Source organism: Podarcis raffonei, chromosome 5 (genome assembly GCF_027172205.1).
Source record: "Podarcis raffonei isolate rPodRaf1 chromosome 5, rPodRaf1.pri, whole genome shotgun sequence".
Lineage (NCBI taxonomy): Eukaryota > Metazoa > Chordata > Lepidosauria > Squamata > Lacertidae > Podarcis > Podarcis raffonei.
The window spans coordinates 97937990-97953828 of NC_070606.1; the positions used below are offsets into that span (position 1 = coordinate 97937990).

Consider the following 15839-nt stretch of genomic DNA (forward strand, 5'->3'; position numbering starts at 1 on the left):
TCCCTGTGCGTTTAGCCAGAAAACGCAATGAAGACGAGGATTCGCCTAATAAACTGTATACACTGGTCACATATGTGCCAGTTACCACTTTCAAAAGCCTACAGACTGTTAATGTGGATGAAAATTAATATTTCATTACAATAAAAATGTTATGATTAACAAAAAACCTAAAAACTATGGAACTCCCTGCCACAGGAGCAAGTGATGGCCAACTTGGATGGCTTTAAAAAGAGGATTAGACAGATTTGTGGAGGAGGAGAGGACTATCCCTGGTTTCTAGTCTGGAGGGCTCTGCTCTGGTCCACAGTTGGAGGCAGCGATTCTTCTGAATCTCAGTTGCTGGAAACCAGGAAGGGAGAGTTGCTCTTGTGTTCGAATCCTGAATTGCTGGTTTACCACAGGGACCTGGTTGGCAACTGTGAGAACAGGATCCCAGACTTGATGCACCACTGGCCTGATCCAGCAGCCTAATATCTAATATCTAAACGTGATATCTAGACCAGAGCAGCATGTTCACTGATATGCCTCGGAATGGCCGACTTAAACCTAAAATTCGCGGACTTCCATCCAATCCTTACACGATGAAGAGAAGCAGAGCTCGGAATGGCTGGGTCTCTTGCCGCTGCGGGTGGGGGGACGGGAGTTCTGCTCAGACTGGCGATGGCTCTCCCTGCTACAGGAAGAAAGGGCATCGTTTTCTGGCCTGGCAGGGAAAACGAAAAGTCAAAGAATGGTGAATGCTTGTACACTGGTACCTCAGGTTACATTCGCTTCAGGTTACATACGCTTCAGGCTACATGCTCCGCTAACTCAGAAATAGTGCTTCAGGTTAAGAACTTTGCTTCAGGATGAGAACAGAAATTGTGCTCTGGCGGCACGGCAGCAGCAGGAGGCCCCATTAGCTAAAGTGGTGCTTCAGGTTAAGAACAGTTTCAGGTTAAGAATGGACCTCCGGAACGAATTAAGATCTTAACCCAAGGTACCACTGTAACTGAAAACTATTACCGTGCAAGAATTATTGCCTCCTGCATTTCCTGTAATAGGGAGGCATTTTGCATCGCAGGCTCTTATTCTTACATTCTTACTACCACAAGAAAAGCATAGTTCCTCAAAAATATAAATCTCAAGCGTCAAGGGCCATGGCAAATTCTTACGAAGAAAACTGCACAGTGAAGGAGCCAGACACACATCTTGGGAAGAGAGTTCCCCAGATTAGCCAAGCTCCTGTGGGTGGTGGAACTGCCAAGTCCCCCGCTACCTCTGCTGATCTACGAGAGGGTCTGTGGGGAAGGGCCTGTGACTGGGACAGGTATGCGGAATGTACTGGGTTCGATTCTCAACATGGCCAGTTCATACGCCCAGGAAGCAGGTGCTCAGTGTAAGATCTCTTCAAAGCATTCATATAGCCGTGCTCATGCTAATCCTCTTAACTTATTGCATTTCTCTTATTTCCACTGACCCGTAGCATAAGCATGCTTTGCATTCGTAAGGTCTCAGTTTTAATCTTCAGCGTCATCAGTAAAGAATCTGGGGGAGTCCTTTGCGTATCGTCCTGGAGAGCAACTTCCACGCAGAACAGACAATACTGGCTTATGCGCAGCGCTGGCCTCACAGCTTTCTGTGCTCACAGCCAGGAAAATGTATTTGCTCCTGGACCTCAAGGAAAGGAACTCTGCCCACGCTCAGAGGAACTAAGCTCAAGGTGCCAATTTTTGTGTGAAAGAAAGATGGCAGCCGTGTTTGGTTATGCTTTCCAGATCCTCACCGATTCCCACCCACAGAAACCCTTGCTTCAAAAATGATTATGGGCAGAAATTTAAAACACGGCATTTAGATCAGGTCTTGGAAGATGCTGTCCCTCCAGATGTTGTTGTTCTGGCTGGATGATGGGAGCTGATAGCAACAACATCTGGACTGCCACAGCTTCCCTGCTTGTCTTAGTTGTAAAAAGGTAAAGGTACCCCTGACAGTTAGGTCCAGTCGCAGAGCACATCTCGCTTCACAGGCTGAGGGAGCCAGCGTTTGTCCACTTCCCCAGACAGTTTTTTCCGGGTCATGTGGCCAGCATGACTAAGCCGCTTCTGGCAAAGCAAGAGCAGCGCAGGGAAACGCCATTTACCTTCCCGCCGGAGCGGTACCTCTTTATCTACTTGCACTTTGACATGCTTTTGAACTGCTAGTTTGGCAGGAGCAGGGACCGAGCAACGGGAGCTCATTCCGTCATGGGATTCGAACCGTCGACCTTCAGATCGGCAAACCACAGCGCCACCCGTGACCCCGTCTTAGTTGTAAAGGTAAAGGGACCCCTGACCATTAGGTCCAGTCGTGACCGATTCTGGGGTTGCAGCGCTCATCTCGCTTTACTGGCCGAGGGAGCCGGCGTACAGCTTCCAGGTCATGTGGCCAGCATGACTAAGCCGCTTCTGGAGAACCAGAGCAGCGCACGGAAACGCCGTTTACCTTCCCGCCAGAGCGGTACCTATTTATCTACTTGCACTTTGACGTGCTTTTGAACTGCTAAGTTGGCAGGAGCAGGGACAGAGCAACGGGAGCTCACCCCGTCACGGGGATCCGAACCGCCAACCTTCTGATCAGCAAGCCCTAGGCTCTGTGGTTTAACCCACAGCACCACCCGCGTCTTAGTTGTACACCTAAGCTATTCAGAGTGTGCTGTTAAAAAAAGCAACAACAAATGTGACCAATGCAGCAGACAATTAAACTGTGGAACTCATGTCCACAGGATGGCTTTGAAAGATAAGAGAAATTCAAGGAGGAGGAGAGGGCTATCGAAGTCTACTAGCCAGGACGGCTATTGCTCTGCCTCCACATTCGAAGGCAATAATGCTTCTGAATGGAAATCCCAGGAGGGGAGAGGGTTCTCATGCTCAAATTATGCTTGAGGGCTTCCTGTTGCGCCATCTGGATGGGCAGCTGTGAGAGAGGATGCTCTGAGTCTGATCCAGCAGGGCTGTTCTTCTGGTGTCCAGATGTGGTTCATATAGGGGAGCTGTGATCGACTGCCTCTCTCTGCTGAGTCAAACCAAGGCCAGCTTTTGCATACTGTGTGGTGTGATTAGAATTTTAAGGTCTTAGATATATATTAAATGTTCATAAATGTACCAATATACCACAAGTCTGAAGCAGTACAGGAAAACAGCCATGAAGCCATTTTGGCTCCCAAACTGCCCAAATGTTTTCTATGTAAAGTCAGAGGAAAATGGAAAAGCCTCCCCATTGTCTCTTTCCTCACAAATCCTGTCTTAAGGGCATATTTAAGATATGAATAGGGTGTGAGCCTGTGACCTGCCTCAGGAACTAAGTATTTATCATTACAAAAGACTGGCCAGGCTCCCCAGGCAATCCAATCAAGTGACCATTAAACAGGTAACCTGCCAGACAGGAGATAAACAACACACTCAGATTTCTGCTGTAGACCGCCCTTTCTGTGATGTAGGTATGATGTATGGAGGGGTGGTCTTGAGCTCCAGGTCAGGGAATTTAAAATGTCTATATAAGGCCTTGTGCGCCATTGTTCGAGGTCCTCCTCCTTTCCTCCGTGTGTGTGGGGGAGCACCCTGTTGCAACAGATCAATAAAGATCAGGCTTACGAGCTGCTTTGCTTCTCAATATTCTCTGGTTGGCCTCTGTTACTCTCTCCTACCAACAGGGAACCTACATAAGGACTCTATATGGGCTCCTGGAGACCCCGTACAGGAAGAAGGGCAGATTTTGTTCACAACAGTGGAACCGCCCTTTAGAAGGTAGTTGTTCAACACCAAGTGCCTGCAATGCGCTTGTCTTGCAGGCAGTGATTTAAGAACTGTGCCTCCTTTGCTTGAGCTCTTAATCCCGTGCTTCCCTGCCCTTAATTCCTCTCCCTCTCTGGGTTCTGGGTGTGCCTGCATCTGCAAACCCCAACACAGCAGTTCTCTCTGCCCTGCAGCAGCCTTTGCCCGTCTGCTTGAGTCATCTTGCAGAAGGTGCTTGGACATCCACACACACACTGCCTCCATTCAGCGGCGCTTGGCTCCAAACACTGTTGCGCTTTTCACAGCTTCGATGCCCCTGGGATCTCTCTGGCACTCTCGGATAACACAAGGCTCTTTTTCCCCCCTGAAGCAAATCACAAGGAGTGCATAGTGTGTGTGTGTGTTTTGCAGGGGAGGGCCAGAGGCTTCCACAAACAGCTGCTCTTTATCCTTCAAAGCCCTCAGTCCCCCTTTTTCTGTTTGAAATCAGCGCTGGGACAACCAGCCAACCGGTTTGGAGCGTCTACATCTGAGCACCTTCCAACCAAATCCAGAAATATGCTGACACGCATCCTGTCTGTTCCACCGTAACCTTGACAGTACAAGTCCAAAGTAGCCCATTGTTGTCGCCATCCCGCCTTCTCCCAGTTCTTCCTTCTCTGCCAAGCATCCCAGCTCCTCAAACAGGGCTTGGCTATTTTCTCTGCTTCAGGTGACTGGGTGCTGCACAAAGCTCCGCTATTCCCAGAAACAAGAAAATGGTCTTGGTTTTCTAAAAGCGAACGAACTGGCAGCTGCGAGGAGTTTCCAGAAAGTGTTATCACATAAGCAAAGACAACCTCCGCCCCACCCTGTCACAACTGCCGTGAGCCTGTTGCCCCTTGGTAATTACAAATGGGAAAATAAATATTCCCGATGCAACAAATGCCCCAGTGTGACTCCAGAGAGATTCAGGGTTTAGGAAGGAAACAGCTCAGTCTCAAAGCTTTATTAAAAGGAGAAAGACTAAGCTTGCTAGGACAGAGGAAAGCAGTTTAGCTTGGAACGCCTTTAAAACAGCTGCAAATGCTACCAAGCGTAATAAAAAAATTAAGGTCTTATATGTATAATAAATGTTCATAAATGTACCAACCAAGCATCACAGAAATTGGCCTTTTCTGGGATGAATTCAATGGTGACTGTGGAAATCTGGTAGATGGAGAAACTCCATTGGCCAGGACAGTTACCCAACAGCGAATCGTCGTCAACCTACCTATCAAACAAAGAAACAACAAGGGCTCTTCTTTTTTTGCTTGAAATGAGTAAATTATGTTTCAGATCCATTGCTTTATGGGTTGGAAGTATTTTGCTAGTGACTATGACATGTGCTTCCTTTCTAATAATCTCTTATTGCCAGATCACAGCCTCGCAGAATGCAAGCACTCTTTGTCTCAAAGGGTGGCTTCAAGACTGGTTCTTATCCCTGAAATGTTTAAGTCAGGTCTCTATATCAGGGACCCCTCACCCACCGCCATCGTGCCACGGAGTGTAAGAACTCTCTTGGGGTCAAGATAAGCACTAAGACAGTTTCTTCACCCACAACGTAAACCCAGCTTCAAAGTTTGTGTTACTGTTATAAGAATTTTAAGGCAACACACACACACACACACACACACACACACACACACAGTGGTACCTCGGGTTAAGAACTTAATTCGTTCCGAAGGTCCGTTCTTAACCTGAAACTGTTCTTAACCTGAAGCACCACTTTAGCTAATGGGGCCTCCCGCTGCTGCTGCACGATTTCTGTTCTCACCCTGAAGCAAAGTTCTTAACCCGAGGTACTATTTCTGGGTTAGCGGAGTCTGTAACCTGAAGCATATGTAACCCGAGGTACCACGGTGTGTGTGTGTGTGTGTGTGTGTGTGTGTATATAATGCTCATAACTACATATATAAACCACATGTCTGAAACCCCACAAAAAAAGTCCTGAAAATATTTTGCGGAAATAAAACCCCTGCGTCCAGTCACACTTCCCTTGCGTGGCTCTGCTTGGGAGCTGACCTGGCAGGAGAGCAGAGTAGCAGCGGTCCTGTGTCCGTGTGAGATAAGGGATAAATCAAGTCCAGAGACAGTTCGGTTCTTATCTCTAGAAGCGTTTATTTACAAGCCATAAAGCAGTCTCATTCCATCGGAACATGGAGGCATTCTCAGCCGTGCTCCAAAAGCACACACGCAGCCTCTGAGCTGAGCTGCGTCTCAGTCAGAATCGAAAGCAAGTCTGAAAGCAGACACACGCTGTGACTCACTTCTCTGCGACAAGCTCCTCCTCCCAGATAAAGGACACCACGGAGTTTTAACCCTGTCAGTTCCAAACTCCACACCCCCTCTTGTCCTGCATCTGGGGACAGTAGCCAACAATGCTTTCCCCATACACAGACCCTCACAGAACTCCTCGTGCTTCTGGAAGGTTAATGGTTTTGTGAAACCATCGGCGAGGTTCTTGGTTGAGGGACAGTATTTCAGAGCAACTAGCCCCTCATGAACGCTCTGACATACATTCCGGAACCGTATGTCCAAATGTTTGGTCCTCGCCTTGAATTGCCCTGTCTCAGCCAATTTGAGGCATGGTTGATTGTCTTCATGCACCACAACGGGCAGACAATTCTCTCCACAGATTTCCTCGACCAAACACACATAGAACTCCAGTTCTCTGCAAACCTCTGATAGCGCACTGAACTCAGCTTCAGTAGATGAAAGCGCTATGAGACTTTGCTTCCGGGACCTCCACCCAATCACTGAGTCCCCAAACTTCACCACTAGGCCTGACACTGATTTGCGGTCCTCAAGGTTAGCCCAATCCGAATCCACCCAGGCGGTCAGCTTGACATCGCCCTCAGCTGACATCTTGAGGCAAAAGTCTTTGGTATCTTGCAGGTAACGTAGCACCCGCTTAACACCATTCCAGGCCTGCACACTAGGACTTGAAGCCTCTCTACTGAGCAGATTGACAGCAAACGCTATGTCTGGTCTGCTCCACTGTGACAGATACAACAGACTACCCAGAGCTGACTGAAAGAGCTCAGTATTTTCGAACACCACGCGTTCTACTTGCTGACACTCCTTCACGTATCCAGCCTCCATGGGTGATCTGGCACCTGCACATTCAGACATCCTGAACTTCTCAAGCAACTGCTCAATCTTACCTTTCTGGCGAAGCAAAAAGCTTCCATCACTTGCTCTCGTGATCTTTACGCCTAGATAGGACTTGACATCTCCAAGTTGCTTCAACTTGAACCGCTTTCCAAGCTCCTTAGCAAACTTCTCCACCTGTTCACCTGTCCGTGCCATGAGCAAGATGTCATCAACAAACACCTGGGCCACTTGCTGTTGCAAGCCTGAATCTCTAATGTAAAGACAACTGTCTGCAAGAGATCTCTTAAAACCTAGCTCTTCTAAGGCTTCATGTAGGCACATATTCCAATTCCTGGCAGATTGGCGTAATCCATAGATGGATTTGTGCAATCGCCACAAGACGCCTGGCTCACTGACTTCAAACCCTGGAGGAGGAAGCATGTACAACTCCTCCTGGAGATCTGAGTTCAGGTAGGCGACATCTACATCAAAATGGTTCACCTTCCAACCTCTCTGTGCTGCTATTGCCAAAAGCGTTCTCAAAGTCTCCGCCCTTGAGGTCGGCGAATATACCTCTGTGAAGTGGACACCCCTTCTCTGTGTGAATCCACGGGCCACTAATCTTGCTTTGTACTGTGGTTCTCCTGCTTCTGTGGGTTTAAGTCGGTAAACCCATCTGCAGCCTACAGCTTGCTGGTTAGCCGGCAGCTGTGTGAGTGAGAACACTCCAAGAGACTCCATTGAGTTCATCTCCTTCTGCATCGCCTCATGCCATTTGCTGGCTTCTTCCCGAGGCAACATCTGAACATCCTCAAAGGATTCAGGTTCACATCTAGCCACACCAACCCAGACACTCGTGGCTTCATACCTTTCAGGTGGCTTCCCTTTGGTTGATCTTGCTGACCTCCTCAGCGTGAATTCTGGAACTGCGCCTGATTCACCTGGATCAACCCTACTATCCTCTGTGGCAGAAACATCCCCCTCTGACCTGCTGCGCCGTTTAGGGCGAACAGCTGGTTCTGCTGGCGAGGATGGTTCACTCCTTAGCTCAGACTTGACAGAGACCTGTGGAGGGGTCCTGGGACTCCCTTTCGGAGAGATACGGAGCCTCTCCCTTGGAGATCCCTGCTCTGGACTCTGTGGCTGTGGACTGTGCACCTCAGCAACAGGTTCAGCCTCGTCCTCCTCCTCTTCCTCATCTGAGTCTAACAGAACATCCGGGTTCCCGTGAAGACGCTTCCACCCACTCTGCTCGCAAAACTCAGCACTGCCGCTAATAAGCAGCTTGGACTGGTTGCCAGTAGGGTATGCGAAGCGCCACGCCTTTGAACCCGGCTCATAGCCTACAAAGATCATCTTCCTAGACCTTGGCTCACCCTTTCTGCGCATGGCCTTTGGAATGAGAACCCAAGCCGTAGACCCAAAAGTGCGCAGAAAACCCACTTTCGGCTGCTTCCGGTGAAGCAGAAAGTACGGTGTGTCTCCTACACTGGAATTGAACACCCTGTTCTGCAGGAAACATGCTGTTTTATAACTCTCAGCCCAAAAGCGCTGTGGCAAACCCGAGTCTGCCAACATAGCATTCGCTGATTCCTGTAGTGTGCGAAATTTTCTCTCTGCAACCCCATTCTGTTGCGGAGAGTGGGGGGCCGTCAGTCGATGACTGATACCCTTCTGCCTGAAAAACGATCGCAGCGCAGAACCTGTGAACTCCCCCCCCCCGATCAGATTGAAAGGAAATCACCTTGGTAGAGAACCGTAGCTCTACCGCTGTGATCCAATCCCTGATCAGTGCAGCTGCCTCTGATTTCTGTTGCAGCGCAAAAACCCAAGAATGTCTAGAAAAATCGTCAACCAGAAGCAAAACCCATTTAGAACCAGCTAAAGAAGGTGTCGGCATGGGGCCCGACAAATCTGCATGGACAAGTTCAAAGGGTTTACTGGTTCTCCTCTCTGACCTGGGGTATGTGCATGTTGTGACCTTTGATTGCTTACAGGCTTGACAATCTAGGTATTTGTCACATGCTTTGAACCTACACCCAATGGTGTTGCCTGTGGCCTTCCTCACATATGACCACCCAACGTGCCCAAATCTCCTGTGCCATAAGTGTATACAATCATGGTGTGGTGGGACATTAGCACACTGCCCTTGGGCGTCGTCAATGGACTCTCCACTAGCCCCATTTTCCACCAGCCCCATTTTCCCACCAGTCCCATTTTCAATGGGCATCTCCACCAGAAAGAGCCTGTCTTTTCTCTCGACACTGTAGATCTTCTTCCCATCCCTGTAGAAGGAACACAAATTGTTAGAGAACAGAACATCGAACCCAGCAGCCATAAGAGCCGGCACACTTAAAAGAGAGTGGGCAAGCTCTGGAACCACATAAGCTTGCACCCAATGATCTATAAAAGAACAATAAAGAAACCCAGATTCAGTCAGTGGTCTTTGAGACCCATCTGCTAAGGTAACATAACGTCCAGTTTTAACTGTCTTGCAGTTCCTCAGGAGCTCTCGAGAAGTCACGAGGCAATGCGAAGCTCCCGAATCGACAACAAGAGATAAAGAGTGTCTCTGGCTGTTTTCCAACGATGCCATGGCGTTGCTCACACTCCCATCGGTTGCCATGGCCACAGCCTCCCCCCGACTGAGGCTTTTGCCTTTTCTCAGAGACACCATCGCAGCTGTGAGGTGATAAGACGCCTTGTCTTTGTTTTTCTCCTGGCCTGCTGCTTTCCCACGTCTTTGCTGGGAACTGGCCTTGGGAACCTGCTTTGTTGACATTCCACGCCGGCCGGTGTCCTCGGCAGCCTGGGCCTCTAGCAGATGCTTCCCAGCGCTGTTGGACGTCGTCTCAAAGCACAAACAACTTTCGAAGCCTTTCGCTTTCTCAGAGCTCTTGGAATGGCCTGCCTGGCCTGCCCCCCCACTCCTTCTTGGGGTGCAGCCTGTGCCCTCTTTCACAGCTCTCAGCCGCTCTCCAGCACACAGTCCATCACACAGACGTGTTGAAGCATTGCAACAGCTTGCAAGAACAGCCCCCTCTGGTCTGGCTCTCACTTCGGCTTGAGGCTTGCTCCCTTGGCCCTCGGCTTCCTCCCGGCCCTTGGCTCCTGCTGAGCCTTCGCACAGACTCCACAGCACCTGCCAAGCGGCCTGAGCCGATTTAACGCCCTCCAGGTGGGGCAACAGCAAAGCGTCCACACTTGCTTGCAACATGCTGAGCTCTCTCTGCTCTCTCTCACTCAGCAGAGCAGTAGCATGCATGGGTGGGGCCGGCTCCTTCTGGACTGGACTCCAGAGCCCTGTGGCCACAAACCACCCCCTTGCTATTCTTGACCAGGCCTCCCAGTTGGCCCCATTCAGTCTCTCACCGGGGTAGCTGACTTGGCTCTGCTGTGCCTGTGCAGCAGCCATTCTTCCTCCCCCCCGGGGCTTCAGCGTACTCTCACTGCCAGCAAGCTGGACTCTCGAAGCAGCCGTCCCTCTTGGCTCTTGGCTCCGCTCTCCAGCATCTCCCACTGCCCTTCCTGGCAGGAGATCACAGCAACTCACCGCTGGCAGCCTTCTCCCTTCTCACACTTGTCAGGAAACACGCACCGCCATAACCTTTGCGGAAATAAAACCCCTGCGTCCAGTCACGCTTCCCTTGCGTGGCTCTGCTTGGGAGCTGACCTGGCAGGAGAGCAGAGTAGCAGCGGTCCTGTGTCCGTGTGAGATAAGGGATAAATCAAGTCCAGAGACAGTTCGGTTCTTATCTCTAGAAGCGTTTATTTACAAGCCATAAAGCAGTCTCATTCCATCGGAACATGGAGGCATTCTCAGCCGTGCTCCAAAAGCACACACGCAGCCTCTGAGCTGAGCTGCGTCTCAGTCAGAATCGAAAGCAAGTCTGAAAGCAAACACACGCTGTGACTCACTTCTCTGCGACAAGCTCCTCCTCCCAGATAAAGGACACCACGGAGTTTTAACCCTGTCAGTTCCAAACTCCACAAATATTTCTTTGCAAGGTCGAAAGAAAATGGAAATGCCTCCCCATTGTCTTTTCGTTCACAAATCCTGTCTTAAGGGTATGTCTGTGTATGAGTAGGGTGAGCCTGTGACCTGGCTCAGGAACTAAGTATTTGTCATTACAAAAGACTGGCCAGGCTCCCCAGGTAATCCAATCAAGTGACCATTAAACAGGTAACCTGCCAGACAGGAGATAAACAACACACTCAGATTTCTGTTGTAGACCGCCTTTTCTGTGATGTATGTATGATGTTTCTGGGGGTGGTCTTTAACTCCAGGGCGGGCAATTTAAAATGTCTATATAAGGGCAGACACACCTTTGCTCTAGGTCCTCCTCCTTTCCTGCATGTGAGGGGAGCACCCTGTTGCAACAGTTCAATAAAGATCAGGCTTACAAGCTGCTTTGCTTCTCAATATTCTCTGGTTGGTCTCTGTTATTTTCTCCAACCGATGGAGAACCTACAAAAGACTCTATAAGGGCTCTTGTGTCCCCCATAAGGGAATAAGGGCAGATTTTGTTTATTACACAAGGGTGCTTCCAATCAGGTATCTTTGTGCAATGAGTGCTGCTCATGCTCTTTGCAGCGTCCACACAGCGTTAGCATGAAAATGCCAATCTGCATTTCCTCCCAATTTAATCTAAGTCGCCCTTTCTGTGGAAAATCTGGTCTGTTAAATTTTGTTTTGCATTTAATCTGTTGCCAAGGGTGCTGTGATACCTGAACAACCTGTTCTGGTGAGGCAACGCCCACCTGTCCATCAACTGAGGTCATATGATGTCGGGCATTGGACTGGCGAAGCCGCGATACCAAAAACCAAAGGACGACTCAGCCTGCACAGGGGCAGGAAAAGGTGGCAAGTTCAAAAAACGCCACACTGAATCTGGAAAGGAAGCCCTCTCCAGAATCCTTTTTTGAAGCCTTTGTATTGCCATATTGGGACACGGGTGGCGCTGTGGGTTAAACCACAGAGCCTAGGGCTTGCCGATCAGAAGGTCAGCGGTTCGAATCCCCGTGACGGGGTGAGCTCCTGTTGCTCAGTCCCAGCTCCTGCCAACCTAGCAGTTCGAAAGCACGAAGTGCAAGTAGATAAATAGGTACCACTCTGGCAGGAAGGTAAACGGCATTTCCGTGCGCTGCTCTGGTTCGCCAGAAGCGGCTTAGTCATGCTGGCCACATGACCCGGAAGCTGTACGCCGGCTCCCTTGGCCAGTAAAGCAAGATGAGCGCCGCAACCCCAGAGTCGGTCACGACTGGACCTAAAGGTCAGGGGTCCCTTTACCTTTACCTTTATTGCCATATTGCAGAAGATTATTGATATTTTAAGGAGATTAGAGGGGTGCCTTTAACGTCCATTATAGTGCCTGAAGCCTGTGAGCCTTTAAGTGGTTAAATCTGTTCATTCCATAAAATGGTAGTTTCTGACACTTTCCAGATAAGCTTCCACAAGTATCTCCTGCTGTCACCTGCTAGAGAGGGAGTACAGATTTATCTTAGGAGTTATGTATTGATTTCCTGCTAAGTATTAGTTGGTCTTTTATTCCTCTGTCTGGATTTTCTAGCAGCAGTCCTGGAATAACAAAAGCCACCCCAGCTTTTGATTTGATCCTGGAATGTCCTTATTTCCGCCACCAGTGCTGCCGCCGCCGAGCTCAGGGAGAAGGATGAGCTTGTCCCAAGTGACAGGATTAAAATCAGGATCAAGGGGTTTTCTTAAGACAGTGGAAGGCGTGTGTCCTGTGTCCTGTTGACCGTAGAGGTGGTGGCCCTCGCTCTTCTTCTGATGGGAAATGCTCGGGGGGGACAGGATACAAAAAAATGGGGGCTTGAGGAGGGTCTGAGGAGGGTTGGAGGGTATCCTATTATGGTGGGAACTGTCGGGTCACCCAAACACCAGCTATGGCTTACGTAACCTCAACAGTGTTTTTTGCTCTGGTAGGGATGGGCCAGCTGTGATTTCTAGAGTATACAGGCCCAAAGAACACCTGAATTCTTTGACGTTCAGCATGAGTTATCTGGAAGGTGTTGTACACCAGCTACAGCAGGAGTCACCCCCATTGCTGACCGAGTGCCCAGCTGCGATCCCTTCTAGTTGGACTAGATGACACTTCGGGTCCCTTCTAATGATGATAATAATAATAATAATAATAATAATAATAATAATAATAATAATAATAATAATAATTATTATTTGTACCCCGCCCATCTGGCTGGGTTTCCCCAGCCACTCTGGGCGGCTTCCAACAAAGATTAAAAATACATCAAAATGTCACACATTAAAAACTTCCCTAAACAGGGCTGCCTTCAGATGTCTTCTAAATGTCAGGTAGTTGTTTATCTTTGGAAATGCTAGAATTATATGATTCTATGAAAGAAAGAAAAGGGACGCAGGTGGCGCCGTGGGTTAAACCACAGAGCCTAGGACTTGCCAATCAGAAGGTCGGCGGTTCGAATCCCCGTGACGGGGTGAGCTCCCGTTGCTCGGTCCCTGCTCCTGCCCACCTAGCAGTTCGAAAGCACGTCAAAGTGCAAGTAGATAAATAGGTACCGCTCCGGCGGGAAGGTAAATGGCGTTTCCGTGCGCTGCTCTGGTTCGCCAGAAACGGCTTAGTCATGCTGGCCACATGACCCGGAAGCTGTACGCCGGCTCCCTCGGCCAATAAAGCGAGATGAGTGCCGCAACCCCAGAGTCATTCATGACTGGACCTAATGGTCAGGGGTCCTTTACCTTTTATGAGAGAAAGAGATGGAGAGATGGAAAAGGCATAAAACAGGGGTCAGCAACCTTTTTCAGCCATGGGCCAGTCCACCGTCCCTCAGGCCTTGTGGGGGGCCGGACTATATTTTTTTGGGGGGAATGAACGAATTCCTATGCCCCACAAATAACCCAGAGATGCATTTAAAATAAAAGCACACATTCTACTCATGTAAAAACACGCTGATTCCCGGACCGTCCGCAGGCCGGATTGAAAAGGCGATTGGGCCGGATCCGGCCCCTGGGTCTTAGGTTGCCTACCCCTGCCATAAAAGATAACTGCAGTGCTCTGTCACTTTTTTGGAACTTTTTAATAAACTTATTATTCTTTACCCCTTTTTGTGTTCACTGTGTTCTACGCACCAAGTGCCTCCAGTGTCAGGAAAGAGCAACTTAATCAATTTGATATTGCTGCTGGTTTAACCCCAGAGAGGTTTAATCCAGCCATCTTTGGAAATTTTACTATGCACTTTTATTTGGGCCCTGGGTGGGGTGAGGGAGTTCTTCGACAGCAAAATTTTGGCTTGGACCTGGGCAGCCCCATAGACTTTCCTGCCCCGGTTAATTTCAACTTTAGGGCAGCCTCTTAGAGTCACTTTCGATCACTAAATGAGCAGCATCTCTCGAAGGACAAAAGGCAAATTCACATTCCGCGGCCAGAGAGAGGAAACACCTGATCTCCATTTATTGTCTTCCTAGATGGTCACAGGAAAAATAATCTACACTCCCTTCTCGCCAGCGGTGGAAATTTATTGCCTACTAATGCATTTCCTCCTTGCTTGGCAAAAAGAGCCTACGCTGGAGCCAACCAGTTCTCCCCGCCCCCTTTACACACACATATTAGAGATTATAAAGCAGAACAATTGCAACAAGGCATTCAGGGCAAAGGCAGCAGGTCTCGGGGCAGAGGGTGGGGTTGGTCCCAAGTGCGTAAGCATTGGGGCATCTTGAAGCATGTTTGCCAAGGGCTTGCCCAGAGTGTTGGGTGCCAACTCTACCTGCTCCCCACAAGAGTACAAGTTGCAGTCTTGTCAAGCGTCCCCCCAGTTCTCCTTTCTTTACGGAGAGAAGGAAATCAGAGCAACTGGTGAGCAACTCTTTCCCCAGAAAATCACTTTGCGATGGGAAAAGAGGGTTTGCAGCAGGGGTCAAGCAAACTTTTTCAGCAGGGGGCCGGTCCACTGTCCCTCAGACCATGTGGGGGGGGCCAGACTATATTTTGAGGCGGGGGGAAATGAATGAATTCCTTTGCCCCACAAATAACCCAGAAATGCATTTTAAATAAAAGCACACATTCTACTCATGTAAAAACATGCTGATTTCCGGACCATCCGCAGCCCGGATTGAGAAGGCGATTGGGCTGGATCCGGCCCCCGGGCCTTAGCTTGCCTACCCATGGTTTGCAGCACATCCACACCTGAAACCCCAGACCCTATAGCGACCTGGTAGCACGTTCTTTAGCCATATTCATTCCAGTGCTGGGAGTTTAAAGGAGGAAGGAGCAAAGGGGCAAAGGGAAAGCAGGGCAGCTGGCTAAAAGCACCTTGGCACAGCTATGCTCGGCTTGTAAATAAAAGCAAGTATTACAGAGATGCCCAAAGTCTCCAGAGTGTGCTCTCAACCAATGCAAACTGTTTTTGGGCCAAGAGCTATTGTGGCATTAATTAAACAGGGAAGTTTTTAGTGTTTGATGCTGTATTGTGTTTTTTTTACTATTTTGGGTTGGAAGCCTCCCAGAGTGGCTGGGGCAGTCAAGTCAGATGGGAGGCATATAAGTAAATTATTATTATTATTATTATTATTATTATTATTATTATTATTAGCTATACCTGCCTTTTTAAAAAAAATAAGAAGCGGCTATTAAAAGCCTAGAGGGACACGGGTGGCGCTGTGGGTTAAACCACAGAGCCTAGGACTTGCCGATCAGAAGGTCGGCGGTTCGAATCCCCGCGACGGAGTGAGCTCCCGTTGCTCGGTCCCTGCTCCTGCCAACCTAGCAGTTCGAAAGCACATCAAAGTGCAAGTAGATAAATAGGTACCGCTCTGGCGGGAAGGTAAATGGCGTTTCCGTGCACTGCTCTGGTTCGCCAGAAGCGGCTTAGTCATGCTGGCCACATGACCTGGAAGCTGTACGCCGGCTCCCTCGGCCAGTAAAGCGAGATGAGCGCCGCAACCCCAGAGTTGGCCACGACTAGACCTAATGGTCAGGGGTC

General features: G+C 49.3%; 1 protein-coding gene across 1 annotated transcript in view; it reads right to left on the reverse strand.

Moving 5' to 3' along the window:
- Window positions 1-531: 531 nt before the first annotated feature.
- The window catches only part of ARMC9 (armadillo repeat containing 9), a 104670-nt gene continuing 89362 nt past the window's right edge, over window positions 532-15839 (reverse strand). The window contains exon 23 of the mRNA XM_053390848.1: window positions 532-703. Coding sequence (XP_053246823.1) covers window positions 547-703 — 157 coding nt within the window. The 3' untranslated portion in view covers window positions 532-546. The remainder of the gene's footprint in view (window positions 704-15839) is intronic.